Below are 22039 nucleotides of genomic sequence, written 5' to 3' on the forward strand. Positions count from 1 at the left end.
TTTCATTGGTAAAAACGTCATTTAAGATTATCTGCCCCATCTCAGAATCATTTCATTAGTGATTGACTATCAGTTAACTACATAATTCTGTCGTAAGCACAATTTATTGCAGAGCCCGAGTCATGATGTCCACAAAAGAGAATGGCATTTCATATCTCAGATACAACACTAAGTAATTAAAAATAAATCCTGCCACAAACGATCTCTTCCCCAACACTGTGCCGCTTCAACTGTTTTCCTATAGTTTTACAAAAATAGATCTGCAGTGACGAGCTGTTACAAGAGTCATGCGAAAGAAATAGTCATGGGTAAGTCTAAGCTGCTGATGTGATGAGTGGATGCTGGGAGTCTAAACGCCCTCCAACTGTTGGGATGGAAGGCAGGACCGAAAGGCAAAGATGGGAGTCTGCACTGGCTTTTACTGACGAAACCCAGTCAGGGGGATTCAAGCTGGCATGTAAGGAGGAGGTGGCTCCTTCGCTGGCATTGTCATGGCCATTTCATAGGTGGGAAGGATGTACTATGATTAAAAGGAGACACCATTAAAATAAAGCCAGTCTGAGGTCGTTTACCCGAACAAAACCACACAGTACACTTTTCCTTTGGGGTAAGAAGCAAGAAATTGTCCAGCTGCTGGTTTGTTAAGGAGTCCATAAAAAAAAAAAAAAAACATTGCTCAAAAGCTCTTTCAGAGGCAAAGTGTGCCATCTACTGTAACAGTGTGTAACGGTGTATTTGGATAGATCTAATAAGAGATCATTATTAAATCGCTACACAGATCAGTATTATTATTATTATCTAAAACTATTGAAAATCATTTTAATAAAATATAATTATTAGATAAAAAAATAAAATGAAAGTGAGAAATGTTCTCTTGACAACTAAGTGAAATAAATAAGTTAAAGTACTAAAATTACTCAACCTAAAACCGAAATAAAAATAAATTAAAGCTATATAGAAATTAAGAAAAACTACAATTAAATAAAACATTTTAAAAGCCTAATTCAAATTATTAGTAAATGTAGTTTTTACAAATTAGTATTTATTATAGTAGATAAATAATACTAAAATAACAGATTTTAATTTGCACTCAAAAAAAAAAGAAAGAAAGAAAATATTCTAATAAGATAAAAACAAAATGCTGGTCATGAAATGGCAAAATTGACAAAAATATTAAGTGGAATTTGTTTGTGAAGGTTTGGATTGCAAAGAGTGGGCGTTATAAGCTACAAGGTGTTGGAAAAACAAGAGAAAGATGTTTCAGAGGCAAAGACAACCATGTTTTTCATCAGAATAATGATGAACTGTACACAATTAGGCATAAATTAAACCCTATTTACTTTAGAATGCCACATTTCATCAGATTGTATAATGCCTGTTAATGGTGTAGTGTTGTTGTATTTAATATCATCTACTCAACTCAAAGTAGCCTAGGTTCAGGAAGTTGGTAACTCTGTTAAGATGGACATACCTGAGGGGGAGTCTCAAAAGCAGGATAGACGGCAATCTCCGGGGTGTTCCTGTTGTTTATGTACTTATAGCAGTTCCACACGCAGTTGATCAAATAGGCCTGTAAAAAACACACATTAGTAGTCTGTAACCTGGATCTTATAAATGAAATATGTAGGATTAATTACACTGTAAAAAAAAAATATTTTTCAAGATTTATCACAACATATTTTCTTTTGTCAAATCAACTTTATAATAATTTATTTAGTTGAGATAACTTATTATTTTGAGTTTCTGATGGTTCAATTAATCTCCTTCATTGTATTAACTCACTTTTTTCCAGTTCAATCAACTTAAATTTTTAAGGCAACCCAGGTTACTTACTTTTTTAAGTTAAACCAACAATATTTTTTTACAGTGTAGTAATCATAACATTTTTTTCTTTTGTCAAATCAACTTAAATAATTTATTTAGTTCAGATAACATACAATTTTGAGTTTCTGATGATTAAATCAATCTCCTTCATTGTATTAACTCCCTTTTTCCAGTTCAATGAACTTAAAATGTTAAGGCAACCAGGTTACTTACTTTTTTAAGTTAAACCATCAATATTTTTTTACAGTGTAGGTGTGGCTCATAAATCTACCTTGAGGACGATGAGGATGGCAAAAAAGATGAGTACAAACAGAAGGAGACAGCTGGAGTCCAGAGAGAGCAGGTTGTCTTTGTAAGGGAAGTCCGGCTAAAAGAGACAAGAGATTTTAGGTTAAATGTTTTTAAATGAGCTTCTAGTGTCAGAGGCTTGCGACAGACAGGCGGTAGACGGCAGACTGACCAGCTGGTCCAGGTAGTCCTTGATTCTGGGCAAGTACGTGAGGGAGCTGATGGCCACCAGGCAGCTCAGCGCAAAGTCAAACAACTGGTAGCAAAAGAACGGGATGAGCCAGCCATCACGATTCTGTGCCAGAGGGGAAAATAACAGTCATGTCATAAGACTGTCTCTCACCATTTTAATGCTGATGCAAACCTGTAAGACTCGAGGGAATACTGAATCATCCAGTTTGAGCAAATAAAAGGAGCTATGCTGAATAACTAAGAGAATGCCTAAAATGGAAAGGGAGCTATTCTGACAAGGCTGTGACTCTACTGGAACAGCATTTCACTGCCTATAAGGTTTAACATTTGCGGTCAGAGGTCTAAAACACAGTTAAAGCAGCTCAATGCTCACTTACATGCTCAGGTGTGGCAAATGTGACAGCAATGAACTACTATACAACATATGCTTACAGATCCAACCTGTTTTTTAAAGATGACATCAAGCAAGACTGTGAAATACAGATGAACACAATGATGAAATGGATTGTTCTAATAATACATTAACCCAACTTAAAAACTCGGCATTGATAGTATGGACGAAACGAAAGTCAGAGATTTGCTATGTTTAAGTCCTAGTATATGCATCATGATTTCCCTATTTACAGTACCAAAGAATACATTTTATTGTGTACATCAGGTATTAAACTAATAGCCAGAGATAGTCATCATATAAACTTACAGTAATGGCTCCATACACCATCATGGCACTAATAGTGAGCATCAGAAGAGAGATGGCAAAGCCCACACAAGCATTCTCTACAGGGGTGAAGAAAGTATATAACATATATAAAATAATATACAAAATACAAACAAGTATAAACATGTATAATTAGGTTTTAAAAATGATTTATTAAATATGTGGCACAAAAATATAGCCTAGCATTACAAAATATTGTATTTGTATTAATGACTGAAAAATCTCAAAACAAACCTGACATCCTGTCTGACGCAAAGTAATGCTCAATAACCTCATACTGCAGGTCAACAATAGGGACGTTCTCAGGGTGAGTGACTGCCACAGTCAACAGAATGCCCATCAACAGGTTCACCACCTTTGGACAGACGTTATATTAGCATGACATAACACTGAAATCAAAAATGAAAGTGTAATATGCCAGAAAGTCTGATGATTTGCTGTCATGTCATGTGACTCCCTGTACACTTTGTAATTGTAATTCAACAGGTTAAAGTAAAGGACTTAACATGTCTTGCACTTTTTACTAAGAATATGTGTAACTTATAAAATGAACACAAAAAAGATCAATCATTTATTAAAAACCAGTCAGTCTTAAATGTTTCTGCAAACACTCAGGGTTTGACACAATGATTTACAACAATATTAACCACTGTGATTGGGTTAGACACACCGGGTCTCAGTCAGACAGAGACTTTTTTTGTCGGCAGTGACGTTTTATCCAAAAGTATTCATAAACTTGCCAAGCAACACTTCATTATCGTTTATTAGTAAATTTTTTATTGGTTTTGTTTAATATTTAGTTGACATTCAACATACAAATTATATATAGTCAGCTGATTTAAAAAAATAACTTACCATATATATATAATTCTAAATAATTTCGTGCAAATTATAAACGAACAGAATTTCAACCCAATGACAGTGTAGTAAACACAGCGTCAGGCCTCAGCTAACGTTAGCGGTTAGCTTGTTAGCTACCCAAGTTACAAATATAATATAAATTAACACTTAAATATAATCTTCACATCACATTGTCCTACTTCAATTGACATATAATATCCTTCTAATGCGTTTAATAAAAATGTAACATGTCTAACCTCGTTCACGTGTCTTGTTTGTTGATAGTTACAATTCAAAACATTGAGTTAGCCTAGAGGTCGTAATCATCGAGCTAACACGGCTCTGCTTGCTAATAAACACCCACACAGACGCACTTTAAAACACAGACACAACTCGAAAAGAGATGGGAGACTGCAGATATATATGAGTTGTGTTAAAATCTACAACACGACATTTATTGAATGTTTTAAGCCTCGTACCATATACCAGGTACCCAGTATGATGGTTCCAGTCCGCACATGACAGCAGCCGCAGCAGCGCGCGCTGTACAGTCGGTCTCGAGACGGTTTAAAACGCATGTCGTTCTCGGTGGTTTGAAGAAACATCAGAAAAAAAAATAGACGAAATGAGTCTCTTCTATCAAACACAGCAGTTACAAGAGCAATGCACGATCTTTCCGCAAAACTCCCCCTAACGGGTGAGAAATAATGGGGGCGTGACCACAGCTAAAACATGGCGATGCCCGACTCGAAAACGAATCGTTCTTTTGAGTCGAATCTTTTTAATGCATCGGTTGAACCAGTTCACAAAAGAGTTTTAAAGTGGTCTGAATCAGACTGAGAAAAACTATTTATTTATTTTTTTTTACATTTTTTTTCATTGTTTCTCGAGTAAACTTTTTTTTGAAACCAAAATTTGTTTTCTAAACAGAAACCCAATTTTATCTTTTTGTTGACAGAGGTTATCCTGCATGTACACAGTATTTGAGACTCTGTGAATAAGAAGGCTATCAAGATTTTAGAAATATGTGAGATTTAAGTAGCTTTGCTTGCTATCTTTATACCCAAATGCACCTTTATTCTAATTTCTATATCATCTCTCCTGGCACCATACTTGTATTTCTATATGTAGCTTGAATAAAAAAATAAATAAAAAAATTACAACCCGCATCGAACCGAGAACCGACTCTTTTGAACATAGTGTATTGAGGACTTGATTGTACGACAGTTTTACTAACACACATATGTAATGTAAATAGTAGTTAAACATATACGGTGGGATGTCAGGGACGTAAAACGCTATTAATCCATTTTGAACAGGCTCTTTTTTTAAACGAACTGTTAATTTGAACCGATTTGCGAATATGAGTCACTACCAAATCGTGCGTGGAAAATGGGGCGTGGCTAGTCGGATCATGCATGGAAAAGGGACGTGGTCAGAGTTCAATCACACATGACTGCATGTATACTGCATTGGTGGGTTACACAGGGGGATGATGCTGTGCATGAGTCCATCCAGCTGAAGACAGATGCATGGAAGTTCAGGGCAGTGTGATTTTCTGAGAAAAGCTTTTATGAATTTGAAGAGCAGTTATATAATAGATAAGATGCTGGAAATTATATAAGGGATCAGGTGATATACATATGTGTGTCAGGCAAACATAATCTTCTAAAATGCCAATTGGTTTTGTTTTCTTTTTGTCCTAGACAGATACACCTATTCCTGTGTTTCCAAATATATTTAGGAGAATATCGCTAATAATAATATAAAGTTTGTCCATATTCGAATTCTTTTTAATCTTTTAAAATCGTTTTTTAAATGTTTAAATTATTGTTTTTTTTAAACAAATTGTGCCCACTGCCATGAATGTCTTTACAAAACTACTATTTTATACATATTATATATATTATATAAATGTCCTGCTTACACATTAACAAATACTGCTTGAGACCCCTCAAGATCCAGCTTTGAAACAAGCTGTCAATTTTAATGGATTTATTGCAGCATTCATTTAAATCCATGAGCTCATTTTTACAGTAGCCAAGTTGCAATTTAGAGCTATGGGATTCTTGCAAATGGTAACAATGCTGACCTGTGGTTGAGGTAATTATCATATTTTGTGCAGAAAAAGACTTAAGACTTAAACTAAGACCCAGACTAAGAGTCTCAAGACCCTTGAGACTTAACCTAAGACCCAGATCCAAATTAAGACTCTACGCTTGAAAACCCAGAGTAATAATATCCAGATTAAGGCCACAACTTCATGACTCATTTCACTTTCAATAAAACCTCCTAACTATGACTGCATACAAGGGGCAATAAAGGACAAAGTATGCAAGGATCATCGTGGTTGTGGGGTATATCATGTGTATTGGTTGTCTATGGTTATGTATTAATATGTTCAACCAGTGATTTCAACATTTATGTCTGAATTGAGCCTTGTAAAACCTGTTAAAAAAAGCCACCCTGCAAATCATTGATTTTCAGTTGTTTTAATGGAGACACTGATTAACCTTATTCTGTGATGAGTTACATTAATTTCCATAGTTTCCGACTCACAGCCAGACTTAGAAAAGAAAACGTATATCAATATGCTGTTGCTGCAAAACTAAGGTACATTATTTACATTCCAAAAAACAAACAGAAACATCAAAACAAAATGATAACAACAGTGCCGATGGTTCTTAGGGATGGGAGTGAATACTGAAGCCTAGAAATGGCAAGGGAAAGACCTGAGCTGAATGATTCAGCACGTCCGACTCTATGGTGCGCCCTGGGGGCCGGAGCCAAAGCCAAGACATTACAATGACACCGTTTCGTCATCGCCTCAGGCCTTTCAAAAAAAAAAAAATACTTCAACGGACCAGGAAAACATTCACGATCTCGTTCTTTACGTTCCATTGCAGTAGCCCGTCGGCTGAAGTGCACTCGCCATCTTCATCCATGTGTAGCACTAGAAAACAACAAGTGGGTGAGGAGGAAAAGATGGTTGGGGAAAGTGGAGGAATGGACTGAGAGCACATCTGGTGCTTTCAAGGGAAAATGTGCAAATACGTTTCTAATCTAAATCAACATTGGCCATTTGCTTTGGCATTTAGGAAGGGTATTGGCAGGAGGGGTTGGAACGATAGAGCGATTAACCGTCAATCTTCTGTTTGTCTGGTTTAGATACATCTTTCAGTCACTGGTGATAATCATTTGGCCCCACAGGGCGCCTACTGCAGTAGTGCATAAACAAAACAACCAAAAAAAAAAAAGAGAAAGAAAAGAAATAAAACTGTCATTTTGTTTTCCTACAGTTTGAAATAATATTACACAATAATAATAATAATAACATCAACAATAACAACAATATTATTAATAATGCTTCAAAGATGCCGGAAATTATTGCCTAAGGCATGATTCTATACAATATCTTCAGTACATACTTTGTAAGTGTTTGAGGAAAACAATCCTTGTCTCTGCTACTTGTTCAAAAAGAATGTACAGCTTGATTACTCTAGTTTTGTGCCTTAGTCCTTTTCACATTTTCCACTTCTTTTTCCCTTACAGCTTTAGTTCGTTGGCAATTTTGGAGGCGATGTTCTTGAAAGCGATGGATGTTCCTGATATCCGCTTGAAGCGGACGCCGTTTAGCGAGAGGCGGGGCAGTTTGCACACCTCCATCTCCCATTGGACCAAGCTCTCGGCGTGGCCGTCGCCATGGACGCACAGGAGCAGGAAGCGCTCGCGCTGCTCGTAGTCGCAGTTGTTGGCGTCCAGGACTTTGCGGATCTCGCGCATCATCTCTGTGGGCTCCATTGAGGAGGTGGTCTTCATGCTCCAGGTGAAGCGTAGCGAGCGGGGTTTGGCGTCTTTATGTTCCTCTTTCTGATCCCCAGACACATTTCGACTGCAGAAGAGAAGAGACAAGTTCACCCCAATTTTTGTTTGGCTGAACACAAACTAAGATATTTTAACGAATGTTTGCCACCAAACATTGACTTATAAAAAAAATACTATGGAAGTCAATGGGGCCCCACAACTGTTGGGTTGCAAACATTCGTCAAAATATCGTCTTTTGTGTAAAACTTGTGTAAAAATGTTTCATTTTTGGGTGAACTATCCCTTTAAGGCCAGAAACGGACGCAAGTAAACAAACGCACACGTGAATGCTTGGCTGATGCTTGGCTTAATATCAGTTTAATTTGAATCATTTAATAGTTTTTAATGTTAAGTGTTTGTTCTTTTGGAAAATTTTCATGTTAATATATTTTAAATGTACATTTAAAGATTTATTTAGTTTTCAATCACCTACACTATTTTTTTTTTTAAGAAATGTATATTTTTCAGCATGGATACATTAAAGTGCTTAAAAGGGACAGTAAAGACATTTATAATGTTACAAAAGATTTATATTTCAAGTAAATGTGTCAAAATCAGCATATTAGAATGATTTCTGAAGGATCATGTGACGTGAAAACTGGAGTAATAATGCTGAAAATTCAGCTGTCATTACAAACATAAATTACATTTTAAAATATGTCCGCTTTGTCGGACACCGAGGAGGAAAGTAGCCTTCATCCAGAGGGCTGTCCAGCTTATGAACTTGAACTTTAATAGGAGTTAATGATTTCTTCTGTTTTTTTTTTATTTTTTTATGTATAATGATATGTGGTATGTAGTGTTGGTTGTGCAATGTGCTTATGTAAGCTACTGTAATGTGCCTTCAAATTTCCCCCTGGGGACAAATAAAGTGCTTGAATGAATGAATGAATGAATATAGTACAACAGTTCTTTTAAATTGTAATATATATTACTGTTTTTAATGTATTTTCAATCAAATAAATGTAGCCTTGGTGAGCATTAAGAATTTAGAGCATTTTATAAAATAGTCAAAGGAAATTTTTTTGCCAATCTTTGTGTGCATTCTTGCATTACTGTGATGATAACAGTCTGACAGTTTATGCTAATTCCTGCCATTTTGTCAAGAATGCCATCACGAAATGAATTCGGTCACTTTTTGACACATTAAAACAACAAAAGTGTTTGCGTTCACATACATTTCAGGCCTTCATAGAGTGAAGGTGGTGTGTGTACATGAACATAACAAAAACAAGTTCTTCTCCAGTTTTCTGTAAAAACGCATCACACACTGAACCACCGAGTGCATTTGACATGCAATGAACACAAAAGTAATCATGCAGAGATACAGACAGTGCATGAGCAACTCAGGGGTGCAAAATATACAAATATAAAGAAAAATAATGCATTTAACTGGTCAAAAACTAATTAACTGGACTAAAGGATTTTAAACTTAGTGTTACTATTTTACCGAACCCCTATCTCCAAGTATGAGCAACATTGCTGGGACATTAATAAATATTCTTGCCACAAGGGGGCAGAGCAACAGAACTTTTGATATTCACACAGAACAGATTTTGAGTTTATTGGTCCTTCTGAGACTCACATAAGCTTCACTGATTAATCTAGCATTGATTTTAGGGAATTAGGCCTATGTCAGATTGCACTTATGTATGTTTACATAATGGGGTTAAGTATGTGGAATAATATCATGCCTAAATTGGACTAAAAGTCCAGAACGCAAACAAAAAATGGGAAATGATGTTGTAAATTGAGAATTGTAAAATCATACGTCCTGTCTCACCTTGAGTCCTCATACCTCCCATTTCTATCGCATTCTGCCGGCACTCTTTAAAAACCAGGATGAAAAAGAGAAAAATAGTTTAGAGGCACGCAAATCTGAGACTCACTGATAAAGGAAAGAAAGATAAGAAAACAATAGAGACATCATAGGACAAAAGAGATAGAAAAATCAATGACAATATATAGAAAACGCCACAATTTCCTGTGTAAGTGGAGATGAATATTGGACATGTACTTAAAGTTGACCTGTGTGGAGAGATACAGGGTATTACAGATTCCCTTCCTGTACCCTAGCATTCAACTTCCTGTTCTAAATAGTTTCCATGCAGTGGGCACAACTGAGCTCAATTCGGTCTGGAAAGAAACATTTAAAAGGAAGGGGTTTCACATAATAGCTTAAAAATTACTTAATTGCACATTTGCTTAAAAATGTGGGGCATAAAGCTGACTTCTACGCAGGGAAAACTGAGAACAGTAAAATATTGATAATTGATAATATATATGAAGAGTTCAGATGCAAAAGCCTCTAAATGTCATTTGAAATTTTCTTCTTTAATGATGATTTTTATCAAACTTGTATATTTAAGTTCAGTAATTTCACTTAAATAACAATTAATAGATAATTATCATTACCATTTAAGTAAAATCACTGAACTTAAATATACAAGCTTGATAAAAATGATCATTCTAGAAGAAAATTTCAAATGGCACTTAGAGGTTTTTGCATCTGAACTATAATAAATAAATAAATAAATATATATATATATATATATATATATATATATATATAATTTTAGCATATTAATGAATATTTTAGGATATCTGCCTTCTACTGAAATGAGAATAAAGCTGACTACCGTTCAAAAATTTGGGTTTAGTGGATTGAAAAAAATCAATACTTTCCTTCAGCAAACTTAAAAAGTGACGGTAAAGACATTTTACAAAGACAATTGTTACAAAAGATTTAGATTTCAAATAAATGCATCAAATCAGCACACTAAATTACATTACAAAATATATTCAAATAGAAAAATTATTTAAAATTGTAATAATATTTTACAATATTGCAGCTTTAAGTGTATATTTAAAATAAATGCACCCTTGGTGAGCGTAAGAGACTACTTTCAAAAATATGTAAAAAAAAAAATCTTACCGACCTCAAGTTTTTGAATGATAGCCGTGCATGATATATTGGTTTAGATAAGGGCAAATTTGTTTTAAAAACACATTATTTTTAGCATAAAAATGCTTATTTTCTGACAGGCAGCTGTTTCTAAATGTATGGTCACATGTACAGATTACCCGCTGACTCATCTGAACCCTCTCTCTTTTTTATGACATTAATGCTACATAATACAAAGCACATTAAATACAGATATATAAGTCATAAGAGAACATTCATCATCCATTCTGCAGAGAAGATGAAAAGATTAGGAGAGGTCATGCAGTGGCGTGGGCAGTGTGCAGCAGTCAGAGGAGAGGACGGTGGCAGAGAAGTGCTCTTATGGGGCAACCGTTACAGGCAAACTTTGCAGCATCCTGCCACTTCTGAGAGGAATATTACGAGTTAAATACAACTGAAGATCTCTTGAAAAAAAAAAAGTACACACTATAATCCGTGCATATTTTAAATATCATATAAAATGTGCAGAGAACACATTTCACATATTTTAAATAATTTAAACGTTATATATAAAAATATTTTACAAAACTAAATATAAATATTTGATCATTTATTTAAAGGGTTAGTTTATGCAAAAATGAAAATGTGTCATCGTTTACTCATCCTCATGTCGTTCCGAACCCATAAGACTTTTGTTCATCTTCGAAACACAAATTAAGATTTTTTAATAAATTCTGAGCAATTTCCATCCCTCCGTTGACAGTATACACAACTCATTATGAAACTCGAGAATGACACACAAGAATGAACCTCATTGGTTCTTGAGGAAGCTCAAACGTGATGCGTAACACGAGAATGATCCTCATTGGTTCTTGTAGAATCTCAAAACGTGATGCGCAACACGGTTCTCGCTCGTCAAGTGGACATGATTGAACTTCCATTTATCACAAATAATGAATGTTTCTATGCAAATAAAAGCCTAAATTCAATCTGCTCATCATATAATGATCAAGTCTTTTCAGAAAATTTGGACTAAACTGCTCAACTCATGAGTTCGTTTTACGATCTCTTTATGAACTTTTTGAAGAGTCAAAGTTGTAGTTCCATAGCAATCAACGGAGGGACAGAAATAAAAAAAATATCTTCATTTGTGTTCAGAACATGAGGGTAATGATAATAATATTTTTTTTGGGTGAACTACATCTTTAAAATAAAATATAAATAATACTTTAAATATTAAAATATGCAGTGATTTTAAACAACTTTGCCAGCCCTGAACACATTTTGTATGCCTTTTTACAAACTGAAGAACGAGCTCAATTCATTTCCTGTGTTAATCAACAATGGGCCACAGATGCTGTCAATCCCTTTAATATAGTTTAACTTGTATATACTATATATTAAGTTCTCTCATTATAAAGATCAAGAGTCAGCATTGCTGTCTTTAAACACATTTCAAAGGGCCCAACTTCTGGATTACTCAAATCGGACGTTTTCCATCGAAAAGCAAACTTATCTGTTGAAGTCATAACAGCACTGGTGGGAATAAAGGTGCTGGGATTGCAAGACCACCTGCAGGAACAATTCATCTGGGTAGGTCAAAAAGGAAGAGCTGGAAAATCAGAATCAGAAAATCCTGCTACTTCTAGAGATGGATTCTGGAGCATGAGGGCTGAAATAAGGAAAGGGTGGTTGTCACAACAGGAAATGCTGGTACCTTAACTCCAGAAATCCTGTAAAGAACACCTCTCAATCGCCACATCGGTCAGCTGCTAAATTAAGAGCCCAGTAGGGTGGCCTGAATTACACAACCAAGAGCAATTCTGTTACTGCGTCGCAGGAGATGCATTCATTTCCTTATCGTCAGAAAAGATTCATTTTTAAAGGTGAATCACACAATAGACATTCATGTTGACCTATATAAATCTCACGAGACTTGTAAAGAACATTTTGAGTCCCCACCATATTTCACATCAAAAGAATAGGGAATAAATAATATTAGAATAAATCACAGGCACTCATACAATTCAATTTAAATATATAAATATACAGAAAGAAAAAGGTTTGGATGCGTCATGGCTGACGGAAGAATGCTGTCATTGAATAAATGGACCCATTACGGTACACTGTAGGTGCAAAAAACACACAACCTTCCTCGAAGACAAAAGGCGTGAATGGAAAAGGATGCTCTAATGTATCAAACTGTAAGGAGACTAATGAATCTATTGTGCTCAGTTGTTTCCTATGAACAGGCATGCACGGGTGATTAGTATTGTCTTCAGGTGCTGTTCATCAGAAACACAGCAAGCATGCTCAGTTCCGATTAAGTGCGTCAAAGGCGAGTGACGAGCAATTAATTGAAAAACATCTTCACGCTAGGGTTAAGAGTTAAACTTCATCTCTCAGCTCTGGTTAACTGCACACAGCCCATCGAGGGTCCTACCTTTTGGTAAACCTGAATGACATATTTCTACAAAAGAAACAGAAACAGACACCGATCAACATCTGGAGTAGATGTGTTGTCTTTTGAGGACATAACGGGGAATCTGATGCCACTGATAACATTGTATATATATATAGTTATCACATGCCAAAACTACTGCGTAACATACAGTGTTGGGAAGTAACTTAAAAATTTGGAAAGCTACTAACTTAACTACATTTTTAAAGACCCCCCTGTGGTGAAAATCAAGTTTTTTTAACGTTGTTTATGTCTTGTTTTAAAGGGATACTCCCCTTTTTTTGGAAATAGGCTCATTTTACAACTCCCCCAGAGTTAAACAGTTGGGTTTTCCTGTTTTTGAATCCATTCGGCCAATTTTCTGATATTTAGAAGAATATTAGTAACCAGACAGTTTCTGGTCTCATTGGCTTCCATAGTATATTTTTTTCCTACTATGGAAGTCAATGAGACCAGAGACTGGTTACTGATATTCTTCTAAATATCAGAAAATCAGCTGAATGGATTCAAAAACAGTAAAACTCAACTGTTTAACTCTGAGGGAGTTGTAAAATTAGCCTATTTCCAAAAAAAGTGGAGTATCCCTTTAAAGACAAACCACGTGCAAATTTATCAGTCAATGCCATTGATGATTATTTTAAAACTGCGGTACACCAAAAACGCGGTTGGAAACGGCTCGTTTTCTACCATCACAAACATATAAACAATCCAATCCGTGTGTAGAGAGCGATTCATAAAACGCATTACCATTCTCATACATTGACTTATAAATGACCCTGTAAAATTCGCTCTTCCTTTTTCTTCTAAATCCGTTTCTGGTTCAAACATATATGGCTGAATTAAAACAGTATTTCCACATGCAAGTAGGGTTTACTAAGTGGATCAGGTGTTCTGAGCTGGTGTGAGTGAGTGGAGGCAGGGACTAATTTGCATTTTCATTGTTCTGCAAATACATGTGTATGCTATATATACTAATGCAGCAAGGGTGTAGATTTACATTCAAGCTATTTTAAAGGGTTAGTTCACCCAAAAATGTAAATACTGTCATTAATTACTCAACTTCATGTCGTTTCAAACCCGTAAGACTTTCATTCCTCTTCAGAAAACAAATTAAGATATTTTTAATGAAATCTGAGAACTTTCTGTCCCTTCATTGACAGCCTACGCAACTACCACTTTCACACCCAGAAAGGTAGTAAAGACATTATTAAAGTATTAAAGTATTATTAAAGTAATCCATGTGACCCCAGTGGTTTTAGCTCAATTTTATGAAGCAACATGAGTGCTTTGTTTGCGCAAAAAAAACAAACACAATTTACCACTTTATTTACAAAATATTAATTTCCGGCGCAAGTTTACACTATAAAGTTTGCTATCGCGTCAACACGATTCAAATTCTGTAAATAATATTTTCTTTGTGTGTGTTCCGAACTTTAACGAAGGTCTATATTAGGGTGAGTAATTATTGACAGAATTTTCATTGTTTGGGGTGAACTAACCCATTACAGCATGAAGAAATTATTTTCAAAAGAAAAAAAGAAAACATTAAATATGCCATTTTGATTATCAAAGTTGAGTTTCAAAAGATAAAATGACTGACTGCAGGGGGGGCTTTAAGTAGTTTTAAAGTAGCAATTTACAAAATAGTATATATTTTCCAGTAATTAACCTATTTCTGAACCTACAAACTGTTGCGTTCTAATGCTTGCATATTCAAATTTCCAAACTCCAAATGAACACTTTCCTTCTAATCCCACTGAAAATTGATTTCCATTGGTAATAGTTCAATCTCGAAGGTTTTTTTTGTGTGTATTGAGAGCATGAAGCGTTGATTTACCTGCGCGTGAGCTTGGATGTGAGCTTGGTGAAGAGGTTTGTTGATCCGCGGCTCCGGGACTGTGAGAGTGGCGTGGCGTCGTGCGATAAGGTTGGCGAGGCAGGGGGTCCGTTATACGTGGCTGTGCGTCGCTCCCTCAGCTGGCCCCCGTGGAAAGTGCTGCGGCTCAGAGTGCCTCGTGGGAAACGCAGGCGGTCCGGGGGAGTCGCGCTACTAATACTGTGGGTGGAGGAACCAGGGTTCCGCTGACTCGTCTGAGCCGTGCTCGTGCTGAAGAGAGAAAAGTCAGGGTCACAATATGACGATATAGGAAACTCGACACGAGGGCGAGTAAATGATGAAGTGTTGTTAATAACTAAAACTATTAGGGGTGTAACGAGCCCGTTCTCATCCCAAAGCGCCATATAGGACGCTTTTGCAAAAGCGTAAATATCCAACGCACATGGCACCCTTTAACGTGAAATGAGACGCAGATATATTTGGGCAGAAGGCGCCCCCTAGTGGTCTAACCCTTACCCTACACCATACCTAAACTTAACCATTAACCGAAGCGTCTCATTAGACATTAAAGGGAGCCATGTGCGTTGGATATTTACGCTTTTGCAAAAGCGTCCTATATGGCGCTTTAGGATGAGAACGCGTTGGTGTAACAGTATATCATGTCACAATATATCGCAATACAAAAATGCAACAATATGTGGATAATGACAATCTGTATTGTGTAAAGTTTGTGCAAAAAAGTAAAAAACTAAAAATATTAGATGAAAAACCTAAACTTAACAAATGTTGGCAACTAACTGAAATAAAAAAGTACTAGAATCCCTAAAACAGAAATAAAATAAAAATTTAATTAAAAATAAATATATAAAAAGAAACAAAAGCACATTAAATTTTATTAAAATAAAAGATAATCAAAAATATTTATTACAAAACATGTTAGAGTGAACTATCCCTTTAAGTCAGAGATAAAAATGCCATTGAATGTTATTTGAGAATGTAGCAAAATATCAAACCAATTCAATCAATCTGCAAACAAATTATGTATTTTCATATACAAAAATTTTCATAAATGCTTTTAATAAAATAGTGATCTTGTACGAAGTCAGTTCTCCTCAAATTCACACAGGTGTCTTAACAGAGTAAAGCACAGGTTTAGTTCATCACATTAACCACGAACATATCCTACAAACGTTACAATATGTTTTATATCTATTTTAAAATATGGTCAAGCCACTATTATAGATTTTTGTTAGTTTGAAATTTTCAAGTAACTATATAAGTCACTAGTTAAGGTCATCTATTTACAATAAGGATTCATTTGTTTTTGTTAGTTAACTACATTAGATTACATAAATTAAGAACGAACGCTTGACAATATGAAGACTTACAATACAACAAAATTATTAATCTTAGCTTAAATTTAGCATTTAATACATTTTTAAAATCAATTGTATTTGTGAATATTAGTTAATGCATTGTGAATTAACATCGACAAAAAATTAACTGTTTAAACATATTGCTCACTGTTAGTATATTGCTCAACTATTAATAAACAAAACCTTATTTATACCTTAAAAAATGTTTCTATTTCAAACTAACAAACTGCAATAATAGTGACTGGACCATATTTTAATTCTAGCAATCTGCTCAACAAAGTTGATAATTTTTTTTGCACATATAATAATCATGTCAACAGTCTTTCCACTAGTCAATTACTAGGTTAATTGAGTTTATATCCTATATTAGTGGGTTTAGACACCAGGAAGTTAGTTAACGGTTTGAGTGGGAAGATGCAGGAACTCCTCAAATGTTAAGCGCACCGGAAGCTCCATGACGAGTTCTCCCTGATTGGTTGAAACACTAGCGGTATAAGACGAGGGTGGCGGGAAATCAAAGACGCAGACAGCAGAGGTCAGAGGTCGTTAGAGAGGAGGAGGACGATGAAGAGACACACTACGATTAGAGACAGACGCTACACTCGTCTTTACTTGGGCCTGAAGTAGTCAGAGTGGCCTTCGTTGTGCGGCAAGGTGGTGCGGCAGGTGTGTCCCGAGGCAGAGAGGGCCTTTTGGTGGCGCAGACGGACCGAGGCCGATGAGGTGGCGAGAGCCACGGCGTAAGCCGTCGGACTCGTGCTGACAAATCCCGACATTTCACTCAGACTGGCCGAAAGCAGACGGGCAAATAAACAGCATTGGGATGGATCAGACATGTACGTACAAACAAAGCAGAGCAAGTGTGATTTGCTGCTCAAGAAACATTTCTTTTTATTATCAATGTTGAAATCAGTTGAGCGCATTAATATTTTTGAGGATGGCCAAACTTTCGGACAGAAGTGTATAATGGTTTGGAATGACATTTTTGAGTGAACTATCAAGTTGTTCAGTCAACCCAGCGACTCAATTTTGAAAATATGTCATTTTGTGTATCTCTAATATGGGATTTAACACATGGTTGCTTTTTCTCTCTCTAGACTGAATGGAAAAACAAAGCGCTTCAGAATGGCAGACTGGCACAGCAAGGATGACCGTTGTGTTTTAAGACGCGTCATTGTAAGTGCCATATCCTTCATATTTATTTCCACAGATCTTCCACCACAATATTCATAAATGCTTAGAAAACACCACTGCAACATTTTGGACCATTCAATTCTTTCTCATTAAGTATTTCGGACCACTACAATTTCCACTGCATACTGTAGAAGTGATAGGCGATTAGTGAAAAAACATAAGCTCTGTCATTTAATATTTCTTATAATATGTCCAATAAATTATGGGATATTAGGTAGATACCAGGGCTGCACAATTGGGTGAAACTTTTTTGAATATTTCATTATACGTATATAAATATTACAAACCCAATTCCATAAAAGTTGGGACACTGTACAAATTGTGAATAAAAACAGAATGCAATGATGTGGAAGTTTCAAATTTCAATATTATATTTAGAATACAACATAGATGACATATCAAATGTTTAAACTGAGAAAATGCATAATTTTAAGGGAAAAAAGTTGATTTTAAATTTCATGGCATCAACACATCTCAAAAAAGTTGGGACAAGGCCATTTTTACCACTGTGTGGCATCCCCTCTTCTTTTAATAACAGTCTGCAAACGTCTGGGGACTGAGGAGACAAGTTGCTCAAGTTTAGGAATAGGAATGTTGTCCCATTCTTGTCTAATAAAGGCTTCTAGCTGCTCAACTGTCTTAGGTCTTCTTTGTTGCATCTTCCTCTTTATGATGCGCCAAATGTTTTCTATGGGTGAAAGATCTGGACTGCAGGCTGGCCATTTCAGTACCCGAAACCTTCTTCTACGCAGCCATGATGTTGTAATTGATGCAGTATGTGGTTTGGCATTGTCTTGTTGGAAAATACAAGGTCTTCCCTGAAAGAGACGATGTCTGGATGGGAGCATATGTTGTTCTAGAACTTGGATATACCTTTCAGCATTGATGGTGCCTTTCCAGATGTGTAAGCTGCCCATGCCACACGCACTCATGCAACCCCATACCATCAGAGATGCAGGCTTCTGAACTGAGCGCTGATAACAACTTGGGTTGTCCTTGTCCTCTTTAGTCCGGATGACATGGCATCCCAGTTTTCCAAAAAGAATTTCAAATTTTGATTAGTCTGACCACAGAACAGTTTTCCACTTTGCTAGAGTCCACTTTAAATGAGCCTTGGCCCAGAGAAAACGCATTCGCTTCTGGTTCCCGTTTAGATATGGCTTCTTTTTTGACCTATAGAGCTTTAGCCGGCAACGGTGAATGGCACGGTGGATTGTGTTCACTGACAATGTTTTCTGGAAGTATTCTTGAGCCCATGTTGCGATTTCCATTACAGTAGCATTCATGTGTGTGATGCAGTGCCGTCTAAGGGCCCGAAGATCATGGGCATTCAGTATGGTTTTCCGGCCTTGACCCTTACGCACAGAGATTGTTCCAGATTCTCTGAATCTTTGGATGATATTATGCACTGTTGATGATGATAACTTCAAACTCTTTGCAATTTTTATCTGAGAAACTCCTTTCTGATATTGCTCCGCTATTTTTTGCCTCAGCATTGGGGGAATTGGTGATCCTCTGCCCATCTTGACTTCTGAGAGACACTGCCACTCTGAGAGGCTCTTTTTATACCCAATCATGTTGCCAATTGACCTAATAAGTTGCAAATTGGTCCTCCAGCTGTTCCTTATATGTACATTTAACTTTTCTGGCCTCTTATTGCTACCTGTCCCAACTTTTTTGGAATTTGTAGCTCTCATGAAATCCAAAAGGAGCCAATATTTGGCATGGCAATTCAAAATGTCTCAGTTTAAACATTTGATATGTCATCTATGTTGTATTCTAAATATAATATTGAAATTTGAAACTTCCACATCATTGCATTCTGTTTTTATTCACAATTTGTACAGTGTCCCAACTTTTATGGAATTGGGTTTGTATATTATCATAAGAATAATACACAACACTAGACATTACAATTATATTTTGAATATTTTGAAAAATATTGCCATTTGGACTATGATTTGATAAGCATTTATCTCATATTGCTTCTGCTGAGATAAAGGCTGCAAGAACAAAAAGCCATAAAAACAGGGGCTCTCATGCTAAACAGTGTCAAGGGTGTTTAAACGAACAAAAACGATTTAATTCAATCACGGCCTTTTGTAAAATGAATAAGTGGATACCATATTGCAATTTTTATATTTTAATTCGATTGATTAAGTCTATGGTCGACATGATAAAGTAATTAAACCAAAGCTTCATCTTCAAATACTGCATAAGGAAAAAAAAAAAGATGAAGCTCCATAAACACCAATAAACCTGTAGATGACAAGTAAAGTCAGGTGGTCGTGCGAGGATGTGTCAGTCATTGTTTTGAGTATCATGGTCATTTCCTGTTGTTAATCAGAAAAGAGAGATTCCCAACATTTGACAGTTCTCAGGGACTCACCCGTTCTCTTTGCCATTCTGGATGACGGATTGGCGGTCTGTGGCATTCCTCTCGCTACACACGTACGTGTTTCTCCTGGTCATACCAGTAGACACAGAATTGCTCTGCAGAAATACATGTTGTCAAAGCCACCATTATTTCGATAGCATTTTATATGATATAAATTGTTTCAAAGCAACATCACAGTATTAACAGGAAAAAAACAACAGAATCAGTAATACAAACTTCATCAAATATGAGACCGATTCAAATTCTGCTGCAAAGCAGCTTTACAGAAGGCAATAGTGTCATTATTCTGATCCATTCAGTTCAGTGTTGATTCAATTCAGTTCAATAACGGCGTAAAGTTAATTCATTACTAAAAAGCTCCATTTAGCTACAACCAGCTCTACCGGACACAGTAATGTTAAACAGTTCAATGTCGATCCAGTTCAATAACAGTGTCATTTTGAAAAAAGAAAATATCTAGCTTTAAAGCAGAAGACAACAATGCCAGTGTGATTTTGTTGTAATGTGAGTCTTAGGAGTAATTTACCTGACACTGTTTTTAACTAAAAACATAAAAGTTTACTCATTTTGACTGTTCATTTACACGCCGAAAATGCAAATGTTTGAAAAAGGGGTTTCAAAGTACTCGTCTCTGTGTAAACAACAACAAAAAAACGTGCATGTGTATAACGTGTTCAGCCTATAGGCGCGTGGTGTTTCTTTACAAAATGACGTTGCCAACAACTGGCCTGGCAGCAGAATACAGGGTTTTTAGTCGTTTTCATGGATCCGTGTGAACGGGAATCGTTTTGACAATAGTGTCGTCTGTCCATGAAAAATTCGAAAGAAAAACGTACTCATATCATTGTCAAGTAAACGTATCCTTAATGATTAATAAAATAACTAAATAATAACTAAAGCATTTCTGTATCTCCAACTGCAGAGCAGGCACAAAAAAGCCATGCTCGTGGGTTTAACAGCATGAACTGATAAAATGGACACCTTAATGCAATGTAAGTCTGTCAAATGCATAAATGTACATGTATACTGTATGAGTAAAACATTGTTCAAGTTGATGTTATCATTTAAACAAAACATTACGAAAGATTTTGGGTGGCGGAACTTACCCCAGGGGCACCGGCGCTCTTTTTGCGGTCAGGAATGTCAGCCTTGTTTGGGTTGTTGGCGTTGCCCAGCATGGGGCTCGGTGGAGCCATGCCACGACTTCCAGATGAGCTGGACTTACGTGCCTGTGCACTGCCCTCCTCTTTATGGTCACTTTCTGCAGAAGTGGTCTGACTTCTCTTGGGGTAACCCACCGAGGGAATGGTTGGACCAGCTGTGAATGGAGAGGAACATAGATCAGAAAGACAAAGACCTCATAGCAGGCACTACGTCAGGACAAGTCAAGTCACCTTTATTTATTTACCCCTTTCACAGTAATAAACGGAAATAACAGAATCAATCATGCAAATATGAGACTAACTCAAATTCACCTATAAGCAGCTCTACAGAAGACAACAGTGTGGTTACTCAGCTTGCGCCATTTCATTGTTGATTCAGTTCAGTTCAATAACTGTAAAGTTCATCGATTATGACACAAGCTCAATTCAGCAATAAAACAGCTCTACAGAAGACAATAGCGCCGTTATTCGGCTCAATTGACCTATGGCTAAGCCACGCCCTCAAACACAATGAGCCAATCACAGTGCCCAGCTAACCCAATACACTCGGACATTCTCTGCTTCCACGTCCATTGGAATGCGTTGCAGTTAGTCAGTTTTCATTAGTTTTTCTTGTGATTTTAAGTTTAAAATGGTCAAACGGTGTGCATGGGGTACATGCAACTCCAACACTAGGTTCCCGAGAGGCTGGGCGACGGTGTGTATTATTTACCCCCTTTCCCAAGCCACATCTCAACCGAGATAAGTGTCTGCTCTGGATTAAGTTATGCGGTAGACCACGACACCAACTAAACGTGGATAAATGAAACAAGGATGTCTACATCTGTTCTAAGTTAAGTCAACAACGTACTGTATTTGAACGTTATCTTTAAAATCGCTAACGTTAGCCAAACATTAGAAAACGTCAACGTTAGCTTCTAGCTGCGCTGCACATCATGTCACATAGCTTCATTAACGTATCTGTAAATAACCAAGATAA

General features: G+C 36.3%; 2 protein-coding genes across 12 annotated transcripts in view; both read right to left on the reverse strand.

The window, feature by feature from the left end:
* Nucleotides 1–219: 219 nt before the first annotated feature.
* On the reverse strand, nt 220–4581 carry laptm4a (lysosomal protein transmembrane 4 alpha). Its single transcript, XM_039690242.2, has 7 exons — nt 4342–4581; nt 3257–3377; nt 3005–3081; nt 2285–2407; nt 2096–2191; nt 1472–1570; nt 220–520 (listed from the first exon to the last, which is right to left on the reverse strand). Exons 1-7 carry the CDS (start codon nt 4465–4467, stop codon nt 446–448), a joined length of 717 nt encoding a protein of 238 aa, XP_039546176.2. The 5' UTR covers nt 4468–4581; the 3' UTR covers nt 220–445.
* A 1757-nt stretch (nt 4582–6338) lies between these two features.
* Nucleotides 6339–22039, reverse strand: part of mark3b (MAP/microtubule affinity-regulating kinase 3b) — a 69574-nt gene continuing 53873 nt past the window's right edge. For 2 of the 11 annotated variants that reach the window (XM_039690139.2, XM_039690137.2), the window contains exons 13-19: nt 21004–21215; nt 19889–19992; nt 16918–17091; nt 14930–15199; nt 13075–13101; nt 9510–9554; nt 6339–7754 (exon numbers count right to left, since the gene is read on the reverse strand). In XM_039690139.2, the coding sequence (XP_039546073.1) occupies nt 7409–7754; nt 9510–9554; nt 13075–13101; nt 14930–15199; nt 16918–17091; nt 19889–19992; nt 21004–21215 (1178 nt within the window). In that variant the 3' untranslated portion in view covers nt 6339–7408. Of the gene's footprint in view, nt 7755–9509; nt 9555–12348; nt 12430–13074; nt 13102–14929; nt 15200–16917; nt 17092–19888; nt 19993–21003; nt 21216–22039 lie in introns of all 11 variants that reach the window. The other 9 variants (XM_039690145.2, XM_039690138.2, XM_039690143.2 and 6 more) reach the window with 6 other exon arrangements.

This window comes from Pimephales promelas, chromosome 13, assembly GCF_988280905.1.
Source record: "Pimephales promelas chromosome 13, fPimPro1.hap1.1, whole genome shotgun sequence".
Lineage (NCBI taxonomy): Eukaryota > Metazoa > Chordata > Actinopteri > Cypriniformes > Leuciscidae > Pimephales > Pimephales promelas.